The 27,460-nt window shown below is 33.7% G+C and overlaps 2 protein-coding genes and 1 long non-coding RNA gene across 3 annotated transcripts; 2 read left to right on the forward strand and 1 right to left on the reverse strand.

Annotated features, from left to right (window-relative positions):
• On the reverse strand, window positions 1–9,384 carry LOC109340997 (ATP-dependent DNA helicase Q-like 5). Its single transcript, XM_019578780.1, has 20 exons — window positions 8,858–9,384; window positions 7,293–7,939; window positions 7,148–7,201; window positions 6,846–6,955; window positions 6,523–6,735; window positions 6,345–6,423; window positions 5,381–5,434; window positions 5,209–5,283; window positions 5,005–5,058; window positions 4,609–4,653; window positions 4,418–4,512; window positions 4,222–4,351; window positions 3,497–3,595; window positions 3,290–3,345; window positions 2,905–3,007; window positions 1,879–2,007; window positions 1,579–1,745; window positions 1,332–1,356; window positions 1,029–1,144; window positions 1–372 (listed from the first exon to the last, which is right to left on the reverse strand). Exons 1-20 carry the CDS (start codon window positions 9,291–9,293, stop codon window positions 285–287), a joined length of 2,775 nt encoding a protein of 924 aa, XP_019434325.1. The 5' UTR covers window positions 9,294–9,384; the 3' UTR covers window positions 1–284.
• Window positions 2,387–26,893, forward strand: LOC109340999. The gene is made up of 3 exons (XR_002106878.1): window positions 2,387–2,397; window positions 17,466–17,469; window positions 26,531–26,893. It is a non-coding gene; the product is annotated as an uncharacterized LOC109340999 (long non-coding RNA).
• LOC109340998 (3-oxoacyl-[acyl-carrier-protein] reductase 4-like) lies at window positions 21,872–26,893 on the forward strand. The gene is made up of 11 exons (XM_019578782.1): window positions 21,872–22,187; window positions 22,415–22,563; window positions 23,560–23,613; window positions 24,311–24,391; window positions 24,460–24,505; window positions 24,582–24,676; window positions 24,760–24,792; window positions 25,475–25,609; window positions 25,694–25,787; window positions 25,883–25,965; window positions 26,446–26,893. Exons 1-11 carry the CDS (start codon window positions 22,016–22,018, stop codon window positions 26,476–26,478), a joined length of 975 nt encoding a protein of 324 aa, XP_019434327.1. The 5' UTR covers window positions 21,872–22,015; the 3' UTR covers window positions 26,479–26,893.
• Window positions 26,894–27,460: the final 567 nt, after the last annotated feature.

Here is a 27,460-nt window from a genome sequence, read left to right on the forward strand (position 1 = left end):
TAAATTTGATGCCCAATTTTTTTTTGCTCACACTTGAACCACAATGTTAGAACAGCACTGAAAATGAGACAACTTTCCTTTATAATTATCTCAACCTGTATGTGCTGGCGCCACATGTATGACAATAATAACAGGCCACATGACTGACTAGATTATATCCAATGACTTCATAGGTCATAAACATTGAGCTTCCTCCTTTAACTAATGCAGACCATGGATTCAGATTAAGACCGGGGGACTTCACTCTAATTTGTCACTGAGATGGAAACCAATTCTAAATGTGGCTAGAGTACTTCTTTTCCAACAAAGTTCTGAAGTTCTGCCTTTGCTGCTTCCATAATCACCTGAAAGTCTATATGCTTATACCTTCCCCTAAAACCAAAAATTAAGTGATCAGTTTTAGTACTTTGGCCTAATGAATAATATAAAACTTCAGAAGAAGGGAGGGGGAGTCAAATAAAGATTAGGCTGTTGTTTGAGAAACACAAATAGGAGGGATGAAAGGAATAAAAAATCCTCGTTTAATCACTCTTCCTTTTGTTTAAATATCAAATTAGTCCTCTAAAGATGTACATGCCACCAAGTTGATCCTCCAAATAGAGTGCACCAATTAAGTCCATGGAAGTTTAAAAATGTCACCACACTAGTCCCATTGGGTACTAATTTTTTTTGTATAACCAAGAGTATTCTCTCACCCTATGGGTAAGGAACAAATTCATTTTGAGATGCATGGCTGTCCCTCCCAACAAGTATCGTTTTTAGAAATCGAAACTAGGGATTAATTGGTAGTATTCTAAATCTTTTAAGGACTTAAATTTAGGTGGCCATTTTATCCTTGAGGGACTTATTTGATGCATTTTTATTTGGAGGAACAATTTAGTAAGATTTGACGTTTAACTCTTTCACAATCAAATGCCAAAAGTTTTGAGATGGAAAATTGAGACCACCAGTTCATAGTCATTCAATTTATTTCCTACTACTAACAAGTATTAAGGTCATTTGCATATCAAAAATTTGAATTTAAGTACCAGAAATGGGTTTTAGACCAAGTTGTAGAAGGATAGGCTGGACTTGCAATTCCGTGCATTATCCTCGCAAGGGCTCTTGGTGTAAACCGAGCCTGTGAATTGCCCTGTAAAAATACCTGGTAATATCCAAAGCAACAAGTAATTTTCATATTACAAACATTATATGCATAGAGATTAATTTTTTTCTAGGCGAAGTTTTTTGACAGGGAGGGGGAAATTGTACAGCTGCCACAGTTTGAACCCAAGTGCTAACACTTTATGTCCTGTGATAAATATTCTAAGAATGCTCATGTGACAACTCACCTTTATATCTGCACGCAGGAAGGGGCTGCACATGTAAATAACAACAATTTTAGTACATAATATAGCACATTGCAAAAATATATTCCACATCATCATAATAGGTTGCAAGAGAATTTTTATATTTCTTAGTTCATGTTTGAATACCTAATACAAATCAAGATAATGAAGCTTAAAGCCATTTAAGAGGTCATTGGATAGATACTTTTTGCTTCACTACAAAACTTAGGAGACAAAAGTTAGAAAGAACCTGCTTTGACCAATTTTCGTGCAGAAATCATGAACAAGTCCAGCAAAGTAATCCATTGTTTTCATTTGCAAGCATGGAGTGTGATCGGTACCACTGCAACCATTCATCTTATCACATAAATTTAATGCGAAATAGACTGCATTAAACATTGCATCTATTTTTCGCACCTAAGCAAAACGGAGAACCATGAGAAAATATAAATTGGTGCTAACTTTTACATGAAATTTGATTCTACAAACACAGAATGCAACATGTCATCACAAATGAATTACTCAAGTAGTGATATTAGAATTTACCCACCTTACAACTTTCAACTTCTGATAACCATCGGGTGATATCGGCTGATAGAGACAACAAGTCTATTGGGACTTCAACAATCCGATAACAATATGCCATGTCCTTCATCTCATAAGTTACTTCTCCCTTCAACTGAGAATATTTCACGAATAACGAGGTTAGATCATCTATACCATAATATACCAATATTGCTTCCTATAAACTGAAACAAGAGCTAGGCCATATTGGATAGGGAGCCAAAATCGAAATACAAAGCTTACATGTATGATATTTGAATAAGAAATATTTTTTTAAAAGAAAGAAAAATCCTCATGCATCACGAGGCTCCACCTATGTGCACATGCACATAAACATGATACTTATGGACATGACAGAATACACTACTTCAGTGCATTGACTATGTCGGTGTGTCATGACTCATGTAAGATGCCAATGATTTTTAAGATACGCAAAACTAAGTTTTTAATACAATTACAAGACTCAAGATATGAATTGTGCATGCTGCAAGTATTTGTGGCTAAAGTACTGTAAGAATAAAAAAACATTATAACTTGCACATTCATCAGTATTCTTTTAATAGGAGTGATGTAGGTTAATTGAGATTTAATGCAGGGGCAACTCTGGAAAGTGTTTTCCTTTAAATTACTATGCAAAATCAAACATAGATATTTCAATGAATATTAAACATTATTTAGTCAGATTACTTTGAATTTTTTTAGTCATATGCCATTTCAGGATATTTCAAGTATCGACCTTCAAATTTCAATCACAACCTGCAATGTCTTTGCTGAAAAGCCTAAAAATTATGAATGAATGTGCTTTACTATCTTCTAGTACGTAAAATAAAGCACGCCCAACAGTTATACTAGCTTAAGCAATGATAGGAGTTCTCTCATCATACTTCGGTGCTGCTCAGTAGTGAACTTAAATTTAGTTACTCGGAAGGAAGACCTCTCGTGCACTTTTTAATCATATTTTGTTGTGTGCACATGCAAACTCATGAAAAATTGTATATCCACTAATTCAAACCTTAAGATCGTACAACTGATTTGTTAATTCAGCTGCTGTAACCCCCATGTCATTTGCGACAGTTGGAATGTCAAAAACGTATAGCCCTTGCTTATTTTCAGATCTGAAAATAAAAAGAATTCAGTTAAACAAGAGATGTATAAGTGTAAGCAGAATTAAACTGATTTACTAGTGATCGTGATCATGAACAACCAAGCATCATCAGCAGGAAGCCCTTCCCGTTATGGGTAATGAAAATGTTGATCCAGGCTCCATCTTGAGATTCAAAAAATTAAAAATAACTCGTAACACGATGACCATCCAGTAGAAAGAGGGAAAATGGTTTGAAACAGTGAAAAGACAAGAAATGTAATACGCTTACTCATTTTGGGTGAATGACTATTACCTTTTTAGAATTACGGAAACAGCAGAAACCTTTTGGGCTAGTAAGAATGGGGTAGTCTGCATTAGTGCCATAAATTAAAAGAATAAGCAACTAAATAATTATTCAAACTACATTCATTCCTCTAATTTCAGTTAAAAAATTAACAAACGTATCTGAACTTATTCTTCAACCTATTAGGTATATCACTTGTGACAAATCTAAAAGCACCTTATGAAAATTCAAAGCGCAAGTTGCATTTGTCTGTGGAAGTAAATGCAAGTACTGCACATCTCCCAATTCCAAGCGGGTTAAAAGTGTGAGCATCACCTGGTAAGTGAAAAGTATTAGAGAAAAGTTTTAACCTGTAGATGTAGAGTAAAAAGGTAGCACATAATTTCTACAGGTTCCTTACAAGAACCGCTCTTATTTCTGGCATGTGCGTATCTATATCTTATAAACAATCATAGATAGTTGTATTGAGTTGTTGACTTGTTATCTGAAAATGCATAGAAGAAATGTAATTTGACTGATGCCTACATATAGATAGTTGTCCATGAAAAGTTCTAATCACTGCTCACAAAGTGCATCTTAGCTTTATCTGGTCTGAAGTTAATATTGATCTCTTTGGTTTCAGCACTTAACAATGAGATAGACAAAACAAAACCACTTTTTCCTCACAAATACAGTCAATCAGTAATTACATGCAATCTTAAGCATACACCATAGATATCACGCTAATGATTATCTCTTAATTCAACCATGTCTAGAAACTTTGGTTCTACTGAGGATGGCTATAAGAAATTTGCTTTTTTACCCATGGATCATCATTATATTAGCATGACTAATTCGTCAACTAAATGTTATGAAAGTAGTCAAAACTTATAACTGAAAATCAATCATCCGAGCTACCAAATTTCATTGACTTAAATGCATAATAGTATACAGTGGTGTACCTCTTCTTTCATATCAAACCTGCGTGAAGCAGATTCTTTCACCAATGAAAAGATTTTCCCACGGGAGTTTTTGTCAGCAGGAAACACTTCACGCAGAAATTTGTTCACTGCATATTCATCTACTCCTTCACTGAGGATAAAAAATTTAATCAAATAAAGAACATTATGATATTGTAGTAAAAAAGTAAACCATTACCTATACATTAGACTATGAAGTTTGAAATAAGTCTCATCATCATAAAGTAGGTGACAATAGGATAACCTCCCATCCCTTCCAGCACGTCCTATCTCCTAAAATAGTAAAATTCCATTTAGTCATCAAACTCTGAGCAATAAATTTGTGATATGCTATAACGAGAGTTTAGAAGAATTGAAGAAATCATATACCTGTACATACTCCTCTAAACTTTCAGGCAAACTGTAATGAATTACCTAAAGACAGATATGACAATGGAGTTCCAGCATGAATTACTGTGACATACAAAGTGTATGCAGAGTGATGACAAAAAAATAAAACATGGCATTAACTAAAGTAAATATCAATTTTAACAAGGGAAAGAGCTGAGTTCTCCAATACCATGTGCCTCAGATTAGCAGTTTTAACCATAAATTGAATTGTTGATACAGCCAGATTTCAAAGGTTTAAAGTATTACTCATGGAAAAGCTAGTTACATGCATCAAGAGCACAATGAGAATCACTGAATTACTAAATGACTAATATTTCATAAATCAGTTCATGCATTTAGTCCAGAAAGGCATAATAACATATTAATAAGCCTTACAGCTCCAACATCTCTTTTGTCAACTCCCATGCCAAACGCCACAGTTGCAACAACCTTCATAAAAAGTTTCAAGGTATCAGTTGGCATAGTAGAGTTGTATCTGACGCGTCAAAGAAAGCAAACATGAAGGATACTACATAAAAAAGCAAGTATGCAACAACAAATTGACAAAACTAGTGATTAGAACAGTAAAATTTATCTTACCACTCTGATCTTGTTGGAACTAAACAACTCCTGCACGTAATTACGTTCCTTTGCAGTGATACCACTATGATAACTCTAGATGATATTTCACATCAAGTCATCAAATTTAACATTCAGCACCAAGGATAAAAAGAAAGATCTGCAATATCAAAAAGAGAAATGCAGAGCTAACCTTTGCCAATATATTATTGTCATTCAAGTATCTGCTAATTTGATCAGTTTCATACTGGAACAAGAAAAAGCATAATTAATTTTCACTAATAAAACAATGTCAATCTCAAACTTGAGTAATTAGTCACATTATAAACCAGAACCAGAGGGAGCTCAATAAGTTTTTCTCAGCAAAAAATACAACAAAAAGTCTGTATCCCACTAGGTGTGGTCGACTAGATGAACCGAACGACGCCAAAATGCTCTATCATAAATTATGTTTATCAATAAAGCATTGATCTCTAAGTCCTTCTTTATCATTTCCCCTATGGTTTGTCAAGGTCTCCCTCTTCCCTAGGAATTAGACTAGCTTCCATTTGATCTACTCTGTTTACGGGGGCTTCTACAGGTCTCCTAAGCATATGACCAAACCACCTAAGGCACGATTCTACCATTTTTTTACAATAGGAGCTATTCCAATTTTCTCCCTAATGCATTCATTTATAATCCTATCTTGTTTAGTATGTCCACTCATCCAACACGATATTCTCATATTTGTTACATTGAGCCTATTTTCTTGTTAACATTTTATTACCCAATATTCAGTCTCATATATCATTGCAGGTCTTATAGTCGTGCAATAAAACTTCCCCTTAAGCTTGAGTGAACCTTTTTATTACGAATGACAACTGAAACACTCCGTCATTTCATCCAACCCATTTGAATCCAATGATTCACATCTCCCTCAATTTCTCCATCATCTTGTATGATTGACCCAAGATCAATCTAGTAACTTATGATACGATCGTCAATCCTTACCTCTACAATAGGGTTTTTTCATCTCTACAGTAGTGTTTCTTAGCAAACAATATTATGCATAAAAATATTTAGAGCTAGAAGAGAGTACTTATTGATGATATACAATTTTAAGGAATCATAGAACATCCTGTACTTAAAAGTAGAATAGAACAAGTCCATATACAGACCTGAAATTTGCAGTATATGATGATGCTAGAAACTTCCGAAAAAGGAGAAGACTTGATCATAGTCAGTAGGTCTTTCATTCTACTATGTTCAAAATGTTCACAGTATTAATGTATAAGTCAAACAAAGTTCAGATCAGAAAATACATTATGAAGCAGTTATTAGAAGCATCTGACTTGCCTATTTCTGACCAAAGACACCGATAAATGCAAATTGTCTCTTAACTGTGCCCTTTGAATAAGATTTGTGCAAGGAATATCTAGAGCAGACATGATAGCATCTAAAGTTTTGGTTGTAGCAGTTGCAGTCATTGCAAGAATAGAAGCTACATTAAGCTTTTTACGAAGCAAAGATGCTCTGAGTCTCATGAATGAAGGTCGGAAATTGTGTGACCTGTAAAAATGTTCAATGTCTCAAGATCAACAAGGAAGCAGAGAATGTGAAGTAAGATCTCTAAAGTGAAAATATTAATATCATCACCAAAGACATTGAAATTTTCTCACCATTCAGATATACAATGTGCTTCATCAATAACAAGTGTAATCGTTGACAAAACAGAAATAATAGACAGAAACTCTTCATTCAGGAACCGCTCTGGTGAAACAAAAAGCACCTATATGGATTAGAATTGAAAATATTAGCTTTAGGTAATCAGTACCACCATCACCAAAAAACAAACCCTGATATGCAAATGTGTCATACAAAAATGGCCTATGAATGATCAACACCATTCTATGCAATTAAAGCAATCAATCTACATAAGAAAATCCGAATCAAAGTTGTATTCCATTGTTGAAAGTCCCACCTTTATTGCACCTTGTTGAAGCAGGTTGAGCGTTTTGGAGGCTTCTTCAGGTGTCTAATACAATCAAACAAAAAAGTGAAATGAGACAACCCACATCAGATAAAGTAAATTGTGCGGAAGGGAGACTGTAAGAGTGCAAAAGTACCTGATTGCTAGATAGAAGACCACCCTTAATAACAGGAGGCAATTGCCTTAGCTGATCAATCATCAAGGCTACCAATGGACTTACAACAAGGGTAATCCCAGGCAAAATTAGAGCAGGCAACTGATAGCACAGCGACTTCCCTGCACCAGTTGGCAAAATAAGCATAGTTGACTTCCCAGCAAGAACCATCTTGATTGCCTCTAACTGCCCATCTCGAAAAGAATCATAACCATAAATTAATTTCAGCAACTTCAACAAGTTCTCATCCGAAGGGTCAACTCGAGCTGATGACACCATCTCGTCCAACTGGTTGCAGCTAACCTCTTTTGTCTTACAAGACCCCCTTTGCTTGTCTTTTGCATTTTCTATAACTAACCCTTCCTCCTCAAATTCTGGCTGCACTCGATCCTCCTCGCCTTCATGTACCAATTTACCTTTGCTTTTCCAGTACCTTTTACTACCACGAAATTTCCCATTTTTCTTCCACCCTTTGTTCATAAACTTTTTTTTCTTGCCATTCATGTTTAACCTCACGAAGTTCCCCTCACCGCCACATTTTCTCAACTTCGCAGCCGGCATTGGTGCATTAGCACCTATTAGATTAGGATGCCTCTTTTTGAGCTTTGCTGAGTTCCTAGCAGCAAGACCTGTTGAGAAACATGCCAAACTGAATTTCACTAAATGGTTGAATTTATGTATAACAAACAAATGGTGTGTCTAATCTAACTAACTTCTATCTAAACTAACCGGAGAAATTATACCAACCTCATAAGAGGTTTATTTTAATTACACTTGGTATCCATCCCATTGTTTCAAAAGTTGATTCGACCTCTCTTAAAACTTATGTTGTCATTACACTTATCTGTTCAAGTTTACATCATAACATTCATGTAACTGGCAAATTATACTAGCATCATCTAAGTTTTTATAAAAAAAATTAAACTAAGCACATTAGGGCCTTGTCATTGCACTTAGGACATGTTCCAGTAAACAACTTAATTAAACATTAAACACTAAATTAACAAACTTTTTATTGCATGAGAGCTTATTACTTAAGCATAGACTATTTTTAGCTTATCCCATAAGCTTCTATACTAAGCTTGTTGAAATAATCTAAAAAAGCTTATAAGAAAGTCATAAGCTATTTTCATAAGTTCCAATAACTTAACCTCAAAAACATGTGTGATATTTAATCTTTTTCTGTAAAAAAATATTCCATAATCTAGAGTGGCCGGAAGAGATAATTTATTCTCAACCTCAAATAACTTATCTCCTTGATATGAGGAAATATTTATTCTCAACCTCAAATAACCTCTCTACATTATATCCCTAGCAACATGAACCTCGAGAATTGGAAAGTTAGTATAATTTCCCCAAATAACTAATCTCCAACTATTCTAACAAACAATGGAGCCACATTTTCTGTCACAAACATTGTATGTGTATTCTTTGTTTTTTCAAAACTGAAACATAAATAAAAAATATATTAACTTTATATTTTCTGACCAATAAAAAACAAGTTGTAGTGTTACAAACACAGAAGATGTGCTCCCAACAAACAATACCTTCTTCTTCTTCTTCGCCTTGTGGCGTATCGACGCCAGAGACTGCTGCATCAGACACAGAATTAAGAACTGGTTCTCTTCCAGAATCCTCAAAATCAACAAAGCTTCTTCGAATTTTCGAGAAGGAAACCGATTTCGCGAAGAACCCCGCGGGTACGGTTTCGATGGAGTGTGAAGTTGACTGCGCGGGAACGGAATCAGAGGATCGACGAATTCGGAACGGAAGGGTGGAAGGAACACAGAAAGGGTCTTGGATTTGGTGGACCGGTTCGGAAATCGGGTCGGGTTTGACGGGTCGGGTTTGGAGTGGTTTGGGTTTTGAAGGTTTTGTTCGGATTCTTGAAGTTTTAGAAATTGGAAGATGTGGCGAAGGAGGTTGTTGTCTAGGAGGAGTTGTTGATACGTGAGATCCGTCTGAGTCTGAATCTGAATCCATTTTGTTTTTTCTTTTTTTTGTTGGGGATGGTGTTTAGTTGGAGCAGCAGATGAAGACTAGAGGGGAGAAATCAAGTGCCCCCTAAGTTCCACCATCTCAAAAACCTCCCGCCAAAATGATTATTAAAAATTAAATTATTTTAAAACTATTTTTTTCGTTTGAGATTGAGATGATGAATTTCAATTTGGGCTGACCCAGATGAGTGACTGAAATAGTAAAATAAGCCTAGCACTAGAGGCATGGTTAAAGCAAAGAGTGAAAGAATCGATGTAAATTAATTTATAGTAAATTATACTCAACCCTAAATTTTAGTGAAATTAAATAAAGTATTCCTTCATTTTTAATAACTATAAAACCCTTCTAATTTTTATATATATATTACACTAATTACTTTTACAATAAAATATAAGTATGATATTTTAAAGAAAAAATGATAAGTATAATTAAGTTAAACAAAATATGATATATTCTAGAGATAAGTCCAAATATTATACAAATCAAGATATTATTATTATTTTTGACTCATTACAAAATACATCAATAACTTTAAGAATATATTGTTTAAATTACTCTTATACTATATTGTAACAAACAAAAAATAATGAAAATGTATTAACTCATATATTATTTGTACTTGTTTTCATAGTATACCATTTTTTTAAAATTAATTATACTTATCAGTTCTTTTTTATTAAAAAATCACATTTATTTCACATACAGAGGTAATTAGTGTAATGTATGTATAAAATTAGAGGTTTTTTATAGGTGTAAAAAATGAATAGGTAGTTTGTGTAATTTCACTAAAACTCAGGATGTCATTTACTCATTAATTTATGGATTTTAGTCACTTTTAAAACTAAATTTTTAAGAGAAATAATATTTTTGAGAGAAAAATATGTATGTAATGATAGCATAACTTTTATATTGTCCTTGCATCACCTATTATTCATATAGAATCATCATTAACTGTTAAATATAAGTAATATGATTGAATGATGGATGATGTATTACCTATATATAAATATTTATACTGACAATAAATAAATATTACACTCTATTTTTAAAATTGGACACCCTCAATTTATATATATTTTGATATAAAAAATTTATGCCATTAATTAATCAAGTTATTATAAGCAATAGGGTCAATGTAATAATTATACCTTATTACTTACATATCAAATACTCAAATTTTTGAAATAGTTTTTTATAAATCCATATAAGTTGTGTGAATAACGAGAGAAAGTGAAGAAAATGGATCAAGAGGCAAGTGTAAGACTGAGATGACAACTAAGTGAGGGTGACTTAGTTGTCTTAAATTTATGACAGATTTTTCTGCAATTTACAGAGTTAGTAGCAGCGGAAAAGTTATGCAGAAAAATATCAAGTAAATTTAAGGAGATAAAGGAGAAGAGAGTACTCATAGATTTTTATATTGGTTCACCTTCTTGTTCACTGAAGGATACATCCAGTACTCTTGCAGCACAAGAGATTTCTTCACTAGATATTAAGAGTAGTAATTACAATTTCTCACCACGAGACTTCCTTGAACATTACTCACTCTCTAATACTTATGTCACTCTTTGGAAAACAACATTTTCAAGTGGCTTTATCCCCTTTCTTATCACACCCTTGTGAAAGAAAGTATTTCAACATATTAAATGAAGAAAACTTTAACAATGACAATGATTGCCTTTACTAGATTTGAACATTATGATCTCTTGCAATCCAGTAACGACTCTTTATACACTTAGTAATAATGCTCAGAAGGTCTGAAAAACTTTGAAACCACACTTAAAGCAACTTCAGAAAATTTAATCTGAAAGTGAAGAACAAGTTGTAGAAAAAGTGTTTCAGAAAATGTTGTTACCGTAGCTTGCAACAATTCTAAATGGCACGAAATAATATTTACTGACTGAGTCACGACCAGGTCGCTCTCTTTAAAACATTTTGTGACACTGCAAAAAATGTGTAAACAAACTATCAACCACGCCATCCTCAGGATAAAACAGCTCATATCTCTGTTATCGAATTCTTACTACACTATAAGAGCCAATCTCGAATACACCCACCACAATATGCCTATCAGTGTCAATTCTCGAAATATCCACAACATGACTATCAGTGTGAATTCTCGAAATAGCCACAATATGACTACCTATTTCAATTCTTTTCCCACTGTACCGACTACCAGTGTTAGATCTCTAAATTCCCACAATATGGCTGCATGTGTCAATTCTTTTCTCACAATACTGACTACCAGTGTCAGTTCTCGAAATTCCCACAATATGGCTGTATGTGCCATTTCTTAGTGCCACGGAAAGAAAGGGAGAGAAGTTTGCCAGAAATTCATCTGCAGAAAATAAGAGGGAGTGAAAAAGTTGAATGAAAGCGCATTCACCTTGGGGCGAGTTATAATGATGGGAGGAGACCTATATTTATAAGATGAGATATTTTTCAAGTTTCCCATCTCTCTAATATGAGACTTGGGAGTTGTTTTTTGAAAACTCATCTATGTGGGACTTAGGATTTTTCTAAATTTTACACCCAAAAGTTCCCACTAATGGCTTCCAACAAACCATGTTCCAACAATCCGCCACTTGAAATTAAAAAACGATTTTCGAGAGTTTTTGTGGTCTCAATAACATTGTGCATAAACAAAGGTGTCATACGACTTGAACATTTGCATAGTGAATAAGATCTAGATTTTACTAGAGTGACTCATAGTCTTGAACTCTATCTCCAGCATCAAACCACACACAACTTTTCAAATGTGTATTATATAAAGCTCGTGCATTAAAGGTCATGCACATCTATCCTAGTATAGTGAACGCACTAGAAATTTATGCCCCAAAATTTCATAAGAAGCTGCCCCCACTTCCACATTCACATAGGTGAGTCTATCAAGAGTATGTCTGTAGCCTAGGTACTCCACTCCAATTGGAGTATAGATCTCATTAAGAGTTTTAACTCATCCTTACTTATGTTGTAGGAATCAGGCTTCTCATAATTTTATAGCATGTTCATTCTCATATCACTTCACAACTTGTTATTACCCATTGAACCTATTTCTTGGGATCTCCAGACAGTTAGGTCGGGTTATCATCATGAGTGATCCTCGTTCTAAGGGCAACAGTCCCATACTCTTGTAAGTATTGTGGACTTTCTCTCTAGCTAGTCTTTTCGTCAAAGGGTCTGCTAAGTTATTCTCAGTGTGTATATGATCCACTCTAACAGCTTCTGTGGAGAGTAACTCTCTAATAGTGTTGTGCTTACAACTAATTTGTCGTTTCTTACCGTTATAAAAGCGGTTCTCACTTTTTGCAATAATCGTGATACTATCACAATAGATAAACATATTTGACATCAATTTTTCTCATAGGAAAATCTCTACAAGCAAGCTTCTTAGCTAACTTGCTTCTTCATTAGTTGTTGCTAATGCTATCATCTCAACTTCCATAGTGGATTGAGCTAACATAGTATATTTCTTGTTAGACTCTAGATAGTCCATCTCATCATTTATGGCTTCTCGCCAAAAATCAACATCCAAAGAAGTCAAAACTTCTTAGAAAGTTGATGAATTATCCTCCAATATATAGACAATATAATTAGGTCTATACTCTCTAGCAGTTATTTCTCTCTTACCTTTTCTAGGTTTTATTTCAAACCTTTCATTTTCTATCATTATCTCTAATCACAAGTATGTGACTAGTTGACATGCCCCCACTATTCCTCAATTTAAAAAGGAATTTCTCTTCATTGATGTCAACATCGTTAGACTCAATGATTACTTGTGCGTTAAGGTCATAAAACATGTACGCCTTGCTGTTTACACCATACCCAATGAATATACATTCATAGGCTCTGTGAGTTTAACTCTCTAGGATCATACCATATAAAACGATTTCATGAACAATTTTATGTATCTCATAGGACTCAGACGTTACTGATTTATTATCAGTCATTTGTTACTTGAGATAGTGGTAACATCATATATATATTTTTATCTTAACTTCCTTAGTATCATATTTCTTTATTTCTCAAGTGTATACCAAATTAATTTGGCAGACATATATGGGTTGCAGTAATTATAGATAATCTGACAACTCATTCAAAATGAAATTAATAAAAGTAATCATTTTCATTCCAGAGAGCTATATTAATAGCTAGTTTATCCTTTTTCTCAGCTTTCTCCAGCAGCATTAGGACATTGATTTTCAAAACGTGTGCAACTTTTCTCATAGTGGGAAAATTTTCATATTATGTTGCTAATGTTTGAAATTTGTCCTATCAAACCGAAATGGTTTGTTCAGGTCATAGTTGTTCGGTCCAGTAATATTATCTACGAATGCCATTGTAATAGAAACGTCTTAAAATTGTTGTTACCGTAGCTTGCAACAATTCTAAATGGCACGAAATAATACTTATTGGCTGAGTCACGACCAGGTCGCTCTCTTTAAGACGTTTCGTGGCACTGCCAAAAATATGCAAGAAGACTATCAACCACACCATCCCTAGGATAAAACAGCCCGGATCTCTGTTATTGAATTCTTACTACACTGTAAGAACCGATCTCGAATAAACCCACCATAATATGGCTACCAGTGTCAATTCTCGAAATATCCACAATATGGCTACTAGTGCCAATTTTTGAAATACCCACAATATGGCTACCTGTGCCAATTCTTTTCCCACAATACTGACTACCAGTGCTAATTCTCGAAATTCCCACAATATGGCTGCTTGTGCAAATTCTTTCTCACAATACTAACTACTACTGTTAGTTCTCGGAATTCCCACAATATGGTTGTCTGTACCATTTCTTACTACCACAAAAAGAAAGTGAGAGAAGTTTGCCGGAAATGCATCAATGGAAAATATGAGGGAGAAAGAAAAAGTGGAACGGATGTGCATTCAACTAGGGGTAAGTTATAATGAGGGGAGAAGACCTCTATTTATAAGATGATATTTTTTTTTCAAGTTTCCCATCTCTCTAATGTAGGACTTGGGAGTTGTTTTTTCAAAACTCTTCTATGTGGGACTTGGGAGTTTTTTAAATTTCACATCCAAAAGTTCTCACTAATGGCTTCCAACAAACCATGTTCCAATAGAAAATTTAGATTATGTATATTATTTGTTGTTGTGAATTATGAGTTTCAATGCCTTTAAATAGGCTTTCCAATCACCCATAACACCTCCATGAAAAGGTAGGAATTGATTGGACTGAAACCATTTCATTTGGGGTGAAAGTTGTGCAGTTTGAATATGAAAATCTGTTGTAACAACTCTTAGTAATCGATTGCAACATCGACGTAATAGATTACCCATACATTCTGTCCAACTAAGTAATTAATTATCATACTGTGTAATTGGTTACTCAAAGGGTGTAATCGATTACTCAAACATTCTATCCAACTGAGTAATTGATTATCCTAGTGTGTAATCGATTACTCAAATATACTATAACCTTGTAATCGGTTACTCAAATATACTATAACCTTGTAATCTGTTACTCAAATGGAGTAATCGATTACCCTATTCATTTTGTGTTGCTTAACTCATTTATCACTCATGTAACTTGCTACTTAGTCACAGTAACCTGTTACATAATATTTTGAAAATTGTTTTCATTTATACTTGTAGTTTTCAATTTTCTTTTTAAAATACTTTTTGAGCATTACTACTAATTTTATATTTGAGTATAAGGATAGAAATACCTATAGACTTAGACTCTAACTTCTTGAAGCTTTATCTTCATTATCTTTATAAGTATTCTTATTTTTCTTCTATATGTGACGTTGGTGTTTTCATCAAAATTGTGTCAAGGTCAGGAGCAAGATCTTCTTCACAGCAATGAAGGAAAGGATAAAGGATGGAAAATCAACTTAAACATATTCTTTATTTGAGAGTGTGAAATTTAGATGAGATGAGAATGAAGAGTTTACTATAATAATGGTAATGCAGGAATATTGTTTTACATTTTCTTTAAAATCTAATTAACAATGAGAAATTGACAAATGTGTAATTATTAAAAAATTAAGACATTTAGGTACTTTGATATGTCTATAGAAAATCCCAAGTTGACCATAAAAAATGGGTATGTGGATAGTTTTAGAGGACTGCAAGAAACCTTCAAAACATTTCTCTCTACCTTTCACCCAACTCTCAAATAAAGGAGACATGTTCCAAGTCATCCATTTTATTCTTCCCTCTAAAACAAAACTCCCAAATACAACCATAAAGTAGTAGCATCATAGATTGAGTTTTCCTTTTAGCATTTTTTTGAACTTGTTTAAGAAAGTCCAAATGGTAGATATTCTAATTCACCAAACTACTGCCAAATTGTTATTCTAACCTTACCAAAGTGGCAACAAAATATGCATTCCTGAAATATTTATTAATTCAACATTTTTTTCTTAAACTTTTAGTTATCCAAAATAATAAAAATAATTTTCATTGCCCAAACATGCACCAACTTTCATCAAAACTCATTCAACTACTCTCGCAAGGAAGAATATATTCTATCTCATACTTTGTCTCATCCCATATGTTAAACCTTGGGAATAGTCAAAAAATAAAATTAGTAATAATTTGCTAAATACTTAAGAGATTGATAAATTTTTTATATTTATTTTTGTAGCTTTTATTGTTATTGTCTTAGCCTTCTCTTCTTTTATGAGATTTGTTGGCATTCTATGTACTAGACTTCTTCTTGGTCTCCCTAGTTTTCATTTCGTCTCTCTTTCTTTATTCTTCTTTTTCTTCAATCTTGCACACATCTCTAATTTTCATTTGGTCAAGGTATTATTCCTTATCATAGTATCTGAATGAAGGAAGAATGGTAAACCTAGTTTTCTATGTACTCTAGTTTCCTTTTCCATAGTACTCTATTAATTTTTGTGAATGTTGAATATGGGTTTTCATTGTTATAGTTTGTTGCTTTATTTTTTTTTTAAGTTCACTAGTTATTTTAGAAACTAGAAAAGTATGCATAATTCTTTGTCGACCCTCCAAGATGATATAATAGTTTTGTGAACTATGTCATACATGTGAATGCGTTGAACTTGCAACCCATACCTTGTTGTTTGAGAATATCGATGAGTGGATTTTAACAATATTCACCATGTTCATGTGTGTTAAAGGTGAGCACCCCATAATTTGAATAACAAGGCTTGGACTTATCCAAGAAGTGAAGGATTAAAGGTTCTTGGTTTCACAATCGTGCTTGGAATCACTAAAATCAAGAATGGATATATGTATTATTCGTATTTGACCTCGAAGGTTAAAATGATGTGAGGCTGTGAAAAAGCAAGAGACATTGGCCACCCACCGTCGTGTCCAGACCATATGTCACGCAATTTTATAAATTTTCCAAATTTATATGATTTTCTTTTTAAATAAGTGGTTCTAGAATATTCTACCATGAACCGCACATTTCTAATATGATTTATTTACCTTATCATTATCCAAAGACACTTAGTGGGGACTAGACATTAAAGGCTTATTAGGACTTGTGTTTACATTTATGGGGATTGTCTTCTTGTCTAGGGAAATTTCCTTTTATATGTACTCCATATTTCTAAATCAATAGAACATGAATAATCTTGTTTGGAGTTTTCCTTAGTGCATATTTTGATAGTAACTCTTATGTGTTCCTCTTGAGCTGAGAAGTTATTAAGGTTATTTCCTTGTAGCATTCTAAACTATAGCTTCTCAAGACGAGTCTTTCGCTACAAGATAAGTTTTGAACTTTTCCCTTTCTTTTTTTGATACTTCAAGCTTTCTCTTGTACACCCAATAACACGTTTACCTAGGGACAAGCTCCTTAGTTCTTGCGCAAACATTTCACCTCATCCCTTGTTTTTTTCGTTGATGTTTATAGTCTCTTGAAAGCTACATGGATCTCCTAATATGAGAAAAATTGAAGCCACATCATTAAAGTCATATCTCTATGGCGGTTTGGTATGATGTTTATCCATGTCTTTGGTAAGCAGATATTCTTGTAAACCTGAATTCTATGCATAAGAATCAACATGTTCTTAAATTGAACTAGAATATGGTTCCTTGCCTTTCTTTATTTGAACCATTTCATTGGTCAATGGAACCATATATGATCCTAGAGTCTTTGCATTTGGCTTGAGCACCTTTGTTAAAAATTTATGTTTATGCAAGGAATGTTCACCAAACACTACATCTCTCCTCAATATTTCTTTTTTAGAAACTGGATCCCAAAACTTGAAACCTTTCACACCTTAGGTGTATCCTATGAAAATACACCTCTTTAACTTGGGAAAAAGTTTAGGTCAATCATCACTAGGTACATGTAAATAAGTAGTACAACCAAATATGTGTATGTTATTGTAATTGACCGTGATACATATCCATACTTCCTCTACGATTGTATCATCCAATTAAGCATGTACTGATCTATTATTGACATAGCATATCATACTAGGTGCCAATGCCCAAAATCCTTTGGAAAGACCATCAATTAGTCTTAAACGTTGACATTCTCTATAAGTTTCCTATTCAACATCTCAGCAACATCATTATGTTGAGGATTCTTCTTCACTAATAAGTGTTTTTGAGTGCCATGTTCCTCATAGAATTTCAAAAACTGAGGGTCTTTGAACTCCATATCATTGTTTCGCCTCAAGTACTTGATTTTCCTACCCGTGTTATTCCTCACTCATATCTTCCAAACCTTTAACTTGGCAAAGACTTAGACCTTGCAAGAAAATTCGTCAATGAAGGTCACAAAATACTAAGAACCTCGTTTGGATGGTTCTTGAGTGGATCCCCATACATATTGTAAAATGCCTTGACTGATGTTTTGGTCTACCTTGAAAATCGCTCGATTTTGTTTCCCAAGGAAACAATACTTGCACAATTCTAGGTTGTATCTTATAACACCTTTTAGCAATCCTCTCTTGCAATTTTCTATTATACATGCACACTAATATGACCTAAATGTGTGTGTCATAATATGGTGACCTCATGGTCTGAATCTATGGAAATTTCTCCAGTTACTCTAGAAACTCCACCTACAATTGTACTCTCTAACAACTTGTAAGTATTCCCTATAGTCCTCTTACTCCTCATTATAGTTAGAGCACATTTTCATACCCGAGGAGTATCAGCATCCCCATTGGCTCTATAAATGAATCCTTTGGCCTAGAATTTCCCAAAGAAATAAAATTCTTATTCAAGTATGGTAAGTGTCAAACCTCACATAACATCTTCGCAACCCCATCGTCCATGACAATTCTAATTTCTCACATGCCATAAATTGCACATGCTTTATATTCCTAGATACATAAAGTGAAATTACATGCCCTATATGTGGTGAAAAATTCTCTATTTGGCGTCATATGGTGGTATCAACCAGTGTCAAGTATTTGTTCACTAAATTATTATATGGTGATACAGATAGCAAATAATATTTGCTATTATAACCGAAATCATCTTTTGTGGAACACTTGCAGATGTAGATTCTTCATCCTTCCTCATTTGCTTGTTAAGACTCCATTCATTGGGACAATCATTTTTGTAATGTCCAGTCTATTTGCACTTAAAGCACTATATCAGTGTTCCTCCCTTGGAATTTGGTCACTTCACTTTGACAGAATATGACCCGCATTGTCTCCTCCCACGTGCTTGGATCCGTTTTTACATGAAAAGCATCACCTTGAGAGTCTTCCCCTGTATTTTATCTTCTTTGATCGTAGAATAGAAGTGTTGTCTTAATCTGATCCAAATTGGTTAAATCTTTATCGTAAATCAACACTGTCAAAAAGTGTTCATAGGAATTGGGAAAATAAGTCAGTAAAATTACAGTTTTGTCCTTATCACCAAGTTTTACACCAAGTTTCTAAAAGCCATTGATTACTTGATTCAAAGTGTTGAGGTCTTGTTGAAAATTAGTTACCTCTGCATTTTTAGGCATAGAGTCTTTGTTTCATGTACAACATATTTGTTAGAGACTTGGACTTGAACTATTTTTATAATGTCTCTCATACCTCTGTTGGTGACATTAAATCCACAACATGGCACACCACCTCATCTAATTAACAACATCACATGTTTCCTATAACTTTTTCTTCAACTCTTCTCAATCTAGTTTATCCATATCATATGGTTTATTCTCATGCAACGCTTTCAATAGACATTGTTAAGGCAACACATCCCTAATCTGCCTTTGTAACAATTTTGATATTTACATTTCCATCGAATTTTATCACCTTTAGTGTTCTACTTGTGTTAAAAGACTGTTGGGAACAAATGAGCAATCAAATATTAAAATAGGATACAAAGAAGAGAAAATAACACACAATTTTTTTTACGAGATTAGATCAATTTGTGCCTACGTCCCCAGAAACATTAAGTGACTACCACTATGTATTAAAGAATATAATTTTGTGTTTGCAGATAGTGTTATACATCATTAGGTTTAAATAACACATATATATAGTTCTTTACGTGAGCCATTTTACATCAATCCAAACCTGTCATTTATATTTATGTTCTACTAGAATATGAGCCATTTGCACAACAAGCTTATTAATATGCAAAATGGTTACAAATATGAATATTGTTATAACGAACAAACTAAACTGTCAAATGCTTTATTTATATAATTTGCACTCATTCAATTGATATGTTGAGACAAACTTGGAAAATATACTTGTTCTAGATGTTAATTCTCAAAGTGCATTTGCGCATTAACCAACATCACTGTGGCTTGACTAAAATCAAAATATTACAGGTCTTACATATTGAGAAAGAAACTAAAGATGAAAATAATGAGAAGGAAATAATTAAGTGTTCTACATATATGATTTCTATTTATTCAAATATGCTCAAGAAGTTATTTGTAGAATAGTAATGGAGTTTATGTGAGAGGATTATGCTTATGACATTTACAAAGGATATCCTAGAATTGTTGGTTTTAGAATTAGTTTGATCAAATCTCACAAAGACAATGGGGAATTACTATCAATAGAATATCTTGTTGTTCCTCTCAAGATACTAAGGAAAAAGATAAGAGATCATGTAATGTTAAACAACATAAGACAAGGTTTGATTGACTTTCGGTCATAAAAATAAGAGTCTGGATATGAATATATTATTCCTGACTTTTCATCTCATTCTTGTTGAGCAAGGTTATCTACCTCATTGGGTGAGAATTTCCAACTCTCATGCCTCAGTCTCGTTGATGGTTTATCAATTAGTTCAAAATCACTAACTTCAATATCATCATCTAATTGATGTAAAGCCAATAATAAAAGATGTGCTTGTTCATCGTTTTCTGGTTTTGAATTTGAATTGACATCATTATCTTCCCATGAAATATATACTCTTATGTGCTTCTTGTCATTCTTTCCTTTGAATGTGTTCTTCTTTTATAAGGAATAACAATCAACATTAATATGTCATGGTTTTCCGCATTCAAAGTAACTGAAGTTTTGGACTGATGCTGATTCTTCATTGTTCTTAATGGACCTTTTTACTTGGACAAACTTCATGGTCTTGTACTTTCTCAATAACTTATTGAATTTATTTACAAGAAGATTCATATTTACAATATTGTCTTCTTCTCGGTCTTCATCTTGTGAAGTTTCACAAGAATCAACCTTTGCTTTTAAAGAAATAGTTGTGTGTTTATGTTGAAGTTCATCGTGCTCCTCTAATTGGTTAAGTTCTAATTTATGTTCTTTTATTTTTTACAAAGAGTACAACCAAAAATATTTTTGACTGACTTTTGTTTTTAGAAATTGTTGTCATGCTTTTGTTAGTCATCTAAGAACTTTCAGATTGAAATCATTATTAGAGATCACTTTGTCAAAGGAAATCAAGTGATTTGTTAAGTGGGTGAACCTCTTTTGTAAATCTAAAATTTTCTCTATCATTTTTATCCTTAACATTTCATACTTATGGGAAACGATATTTAATCTAGACCTTTCTATTTCTTTTGATTTAGTATAATCGATATTTAAGGTTGATTTAGCCTCCATGTCTATAGTCGGATTCAAATTCGAAAATTAGTTCACTTAACATTTAGGGGTGAATATAAGACCATAAGTGGCTAACTCAATCCAAGATACATATCTACTATCCAATAAATTGTGTTACTGTATTACTATTAGTTGTGATTGGTCAAAAAAATAATAAATTTTTAATTTTTTAACTTAAAAATACTTTTTCAACCAATCATAGGCCAATGATACATGCAGTAGTATAACTTGTGAGATAATAAATGTGCTATGCAATCTATGCTGCCTGGTCATGAATTACCATATACCTCTTTGAGAGGGGGAAATAAATTTTTGTCTGACATTAAACAACAAAATGAATGATAGATTATTTTTTGATTTTTTTAGTATTACTAATGATATCTCTTCATCCTTTTGAGTAATGAATTAATCTTTTTTGGTGCACGACAGCTCCTCTAATAAGTGTCATTCTCAAGAATTAAATTTTTAATCTTTGGTCATACCATAGACCTGAATGACCTTACATTACTAGAATACCACTTTCTAAATGATAAATCATTTCCAAATGGATGTTTACTCCTTAAATTACACTTATTGTTCACTCTCAACAATTTCTTCACCTTCTCTGAATCTCCCTCCCTAATAATAACAAACACTTTCCGTTCCATTCATATATATCTGCCCCTGGCTTCTTCAATCTTCTCCTCTCAGAAGCTTCTGGAAGCTCTGATGCCTTCTCTCGCCCGATCAACCTCCCTCATTTTCCAAACCCCCGTTCATATTCGCAAACCCATTCACCTCCGTCAATGGACTTCTCTTCACTCTCCCAATTCCATTCATCTCCGTTCCCCTTTCCCTCTTCACTGCAGATCCAATGCATCGTTACCATTTAACTCTTCTGGTTCCGATCTTCCTACATTTCTTTTATTTTCTTCTAGGGCCCGCTTACGAGTTAAGTTTTAGAAGTGAATGACAGGAAAATGAAGGCCTCAGAGCTATCTCCTAAGTGTATCTTATGGATATGAAGTTTTCACTTTCTCTTTCTTCCTTTACTGGACTCAACTCACAAACAGACCCATTAAGATAAATACATAATTTTATAATTGACTAATTGATATTAATGCGCAGGTATAAGAGCTCAGGTTTCAACTGTGGCGGAAGTAGGAATTGCAGCGGCAGCTACTCAGAATGTGGAAGCGCCGGTTGTTGTGGTGACCGGAGCTTCCAGAGGTATTGGCAGAGCAATTGCATTGTCCTTGGGTAAAGCCCGTTGCAAGGTTAGTTAGTCCGATCTTGCTTTGCATAAAACTAATTCATATACCAACACATCCCGAAAGGCCCCACTGCATCCTAGAATGATAAAAATGTCAAATGTTCTTTCCCTAGAAGCTATACTTGTTGGGAGAGACGAAAGAGATTAGTTCCTTACACACAGGACGATAAGATACCACCCATCATACAAAAAAACTCTAATTCACATATAAGTTTATGAATAATATGAAGGGAAATGTCTAGAAACACGCATGCCCTAAACTTTGCATGATATGTAATTCAGTTCCTGGATTTTGAAAATATAAAAAAGACCATGGACTCTTATTTCACGCCCGAACCAGAGTTCAAGGTTTTTTGCATGCTACCTTGATTTCCTTTTATAAGATCCATTTAAATGGTTTCACATGATTAAGAAAGGTGGACACCAATTGTATTACATTTACCAAAACTGCCATTCTTTAGTGAAACTAAATTATTTTCTCTTTCTACTCAATTTCTTAGAGTAAATAAAGATGTTTTGGTAACAAATTCATGTATTGTACATAGAACTTTGAAAAGGGTTATAGGACTAAAACAAAATCCCAAAGAATCTTATAAGAAGGACTGGATGTAGTATTTGTTAAATTCAAGGACTACCATGCGAGGTCGTTTTTGGAATTTTCCCTTACATGAATTGCTCTTTTGGTCCTGAATGTGCATTTTGTTGTTGAAATATGTCCCCGGAAGTCCAGAGTCCAGATGTTAACTACTGTCACGAACTAATTTGAACGACAAAATACATATTGGAAATATGCGGAGTAATGTCAATCATTCAGACACTAATATGACTTACACTACCTGGTTCTTGATGTTTGAAGATTTCCAGTTTGTGTCATGAGTAAAGGGCATCCCTGGCCATTGTGCACTCTTTATGTAGTAATTGACATTGTCTCTATAGCTGTAATACTGTCATGACTTTCTTTTCAATTCCATCAGTCAGTTATATACGGTTTCTATTACAGGTCCTGGTCAACTATGCAAGGTCTTCCAAAGAAGCTGAGGAGGTCTCCAAGGAGGTACAAAACTGACATTTTCAGTTCCATGTCAATTTTTGGGATTTGGGTCCTCGTTGTGCCATGATTGTCCTATGTACTTATGCTGTAGATCATTTTGTGCCAATCTCATTGGGGTCATGGTAAGAATTGTTTTAAGGAACATAAATAGAATCCCATTGTGCAGTGATTTTTATATATTTTCTTCATTGAGAATAATAAGACTGAGATATCCTACAATCTCCACCTATTTGTTAGTATACATATAATTGTTAGCATACTCCTTGTCTATCAAATGCTTGTTACAACTACAACTCGATGCATGCCTTTCTTCTATAACTCGAAAGTTTCTTAAAGTTTATACTGCCAAGTATTTGAATGTACAACTTCACAAATGACATGTAGACTCTCTATATATCATTGCATGTTACTTTGGTCATTTTTGTGATTTTTTTTTCCAGTTGAAGTATCTGACCTTTTACTTTTGTGCTGCACATTGTTTCAGGTAGAATTGATAAAAGGAACACAATTCATGTGTATTCACTGTTTTTATTTTTATGCTTTCTGACCAAAGGTTTTGTTGGTTTGTAGTTATAGTTATATGTCATAATGACCCATGCTCAATCTGATTGTGGCTTATTTTTGTATGTGTTATTAATGAGTCCTGTTCTAATGAGGTTGCACTGATTGACTTAATTGCATTAATGTATAATTCTCACAGATTGAGGCATTCGGAGGACAAGCTCTTACTTTTAGGGGAGATGTTTCCAATGAGGCTGATGTGGATTCCATGATTAAAACTGTGAGCAAATATTCTGGAATTATTAGATTGACATTACCTAGGCTGCTTCATGACTTTAACATTTGCAGGCAGTTGATACTTGGGGAACTGTTGATGTATTGGTAAATAATGCAGGTAACTTGGGTAAAGCTTGTACAGGCATTTTGTTTTTTTTTTCCAATTTCATACTCAAATGAAGATATGGTTTCAGGAATTACCCGGGATGGTTTGTTAATGAGAATGAAGAAATCACAATGGCAGGAAGTTATTGATCTAAATCTGACTGGTGTTTTTCTTTGCACACAGGTGAGTAATTTCAGAATTTGAGTTCATCTTAACTTCATATTTTTTCCTTTTCAAAGGGGGCTGAGATGTTTTATTTTTTGCAGGCAGCAGCTAAGATTATGATGAAGAAAAAGAAGGTGGCTGCAAACTTTAATCTTTTTCCCTTTTCTTATGATTTGTTTATGGGGGAATGGAATGTTGTCGGACAGAACCTTTTTGGGTTTATGTTGATTTTTTTCTGTGTCAGTCCATCTTTTTTTGTTTATCTGCTAAACATAACAAAAATGGTCTGTTCAAATTACTAGTAAAATAGACATTATTTTTTTATTTTTTTTATGAGCTGCATCTTGCAGGTTATATTTCTGAAAAAGTGTGGCATTCAGCCTATTGCAGTTTTCATGGTTTGCTAAATGACAGCTAGTGATTGCTAATGATGAAGAACAAATAATGGTTGCATCATTCTTATAATAATTAGTCAGCAGTCTTTGCATATTTCTTGGAAATTAAAGATTCCAGTTTCCATTACTATGTTATCGTTGAAATGTGGAGATGGGTTAGATTTGAGTGAAGTTAATTATTACTACAAGTTTGTTCAAAAGGGAAGGGGACTGCACTGAATCTATACAATATTTTCTTATAGCAACTCAGAATTGGCTTCTCTTTACTTGATATACGTTGGGTGGATTCCAAAAGTGAATTATATTGTTTACTGGTGTTTGAATTATGTTGTTTACTGGATTCCAGAATTGACTTTTCTTTCAATTTCCTATCTGAAATCACTGAAGTTTTTCATATCTCAGTTTACTGGTGTTTTTGCAGGGAAGGATAGTCAATATTGCATCAGTTGTGGGCCTGGTTGGTAATGTTGGACAAGCCAATTATAGTGCTGCAAAAGCAGGAGTAATTGGACTGACAAAAACTGTTGCCAGGGAATATGCTAGCAGAAGCATAACTGTAAATTCATAAAATTATTTCTGCCTGATATATATGTAGGTTATTAATTAATGGAATTAATAAAAACCTAGCATTTCTAAACAGGTTAATGCAGTTGCCCCAGGGTTTATTGCATCTGACATGACTGCCAAGCTAGGACACGACATTGAGAAGAAGATTTTGGAGACAATCCCCTTAGGCAAGAATGTCCAAAATATTTTCAACTCTATCACATGTACTGAAGTTTTAAATAATTGAAGTTTTCTTGACTCATTCTTTCCACCCTGGATTCAGGAAGATTTGGCCAACCAGAAGAAGTTGCTGGTTTGGTGGAATTCTTAGCCCTTAATCCTGCATCTAGTTACATCACTGGGCAGGTCATTTATTTATTTCCCTATTGGTTTTCTAGATATCAATTATCTGACTTAAACTAGCCAAATTCTCATTGTAATTCTAAAAATCAAGACTTGCTCAATTTCAGACGAGTTTAGTTTGAAATCCTATCCTGTCATCTTAGTGTCTATTTATGAGTTAAGTTTTGGAGGGAAGAAAAAATGAAGACTTCTGAGCCATCTGACTAATGTATTTCATGGTTCTCAAGTTTTTCCTTTCTCTTCCTTCCCCTCCAAAATCCAACTTACAAACAGACCATTAGGGTCCGTTTGCGAGTTGAGTTTTGGAGGGGAAGGAAGGGAAAGGGAAGGCTTTATAGTCATCTCACAAGTATATTTCATGCCTTTCAAGTCTTTCCTTTGCATTCTTTCCCCTCCAAAATTCAACTCGGTGACTTAGGTTATTTACATGTATCTTTTCAATCATCTGTTATTTTTCTATTAGCAATAATGGCCTTGTTACAGGTGTTCAGGATTGATGGAGGTATGGTGATGTAAGTCAGCAATCTGCTTCTTTACCAACTTGAGCTTCTGTACTCCAGACCCAGAGTTCAACTTGTTATATGGTGATAGTTCATTCTATGCATAAGCTAGTTATATTTGGTAACTTTATATAGAGCTCCACTTGAACTTTCAACAGGTTTCTTCTTAGGATTAAATTTTGTTATCTGGTTGTGGTTTGGTGATTCTTATGTTCATGTGTACACTGAATAGTTATTTGCTTCTTATATTCTATGCAATTTAGCAACTTTGGGCATTACATATCCTTCTTGGATGTGCTTTGCTTGAAGCTGGCTTCTTATGGAAGTATGAATGGAGGCCTTTGTTTTAAGGTATATGATTACATTTCCAGGAATGACATGTTCAGTTAGCATTTTTATTGCCTGGAATGTTTTTCAAAATTTGTTTTGTTCAAAATGAAATTTCAATGATAACAAAAAGAACTTGGGGAATGATGGAGTAATTCCTAAACTAAAATCAATTAGGCAACTGCATGCATAAATTGTAAGGAATGATGTATTCTAAACGTGTTCCAATGTGAGGATCAGATAACACCGACCACTAGGAACGATGCTAGTAATTGGGTATACACGATTAAAACACAATATAACACAAAGTTAAAGTTTAAACATAATTATTTTATATATAAAACACAATATAACTACAAGGTAGCATGTATGGAAGATTTATTCAAATTGAAGCATGGAACCTAATCTATAATTGTACAATGTGGGTTGAGTTTCTTGCTGCTGCCATTACTAAAGAAAACTCAAAAGAAGCATTTGATCTTCCCTATTTTGTTTCAAAGCCTAAAATTTATGCTAGTTGAGAATGAATTTAAAAACAACACTAGTGGAAACTACCATAAATATACATTTTAACACTCTTCTTTTTTAATTTGGTGTGTATAAAATATTGTAAAAAATAGCTAATTATAAGGGTAAAATATGCAAGTGAAAATTATATCACGTAGGTAGTT

The sequence above is a fragment of the Lupinus angustifolius genome, unplaced genomic scaffold (genome assembly GCF_001865875.1).
Source record: "Lupinus angustifolius cultivar Tanjil unplaced genomic scaffold, LupAngTanjil_v1.0 Scaffold_319_13, whole genome shotgun sequence".
NCBI classification, from domain to species: Eukaryota; Viridiplantae; Streptophyta; class Magnoliopsida; order Fabales; family Fabaceae; genus Lupinus; species Lupinus angustifolius.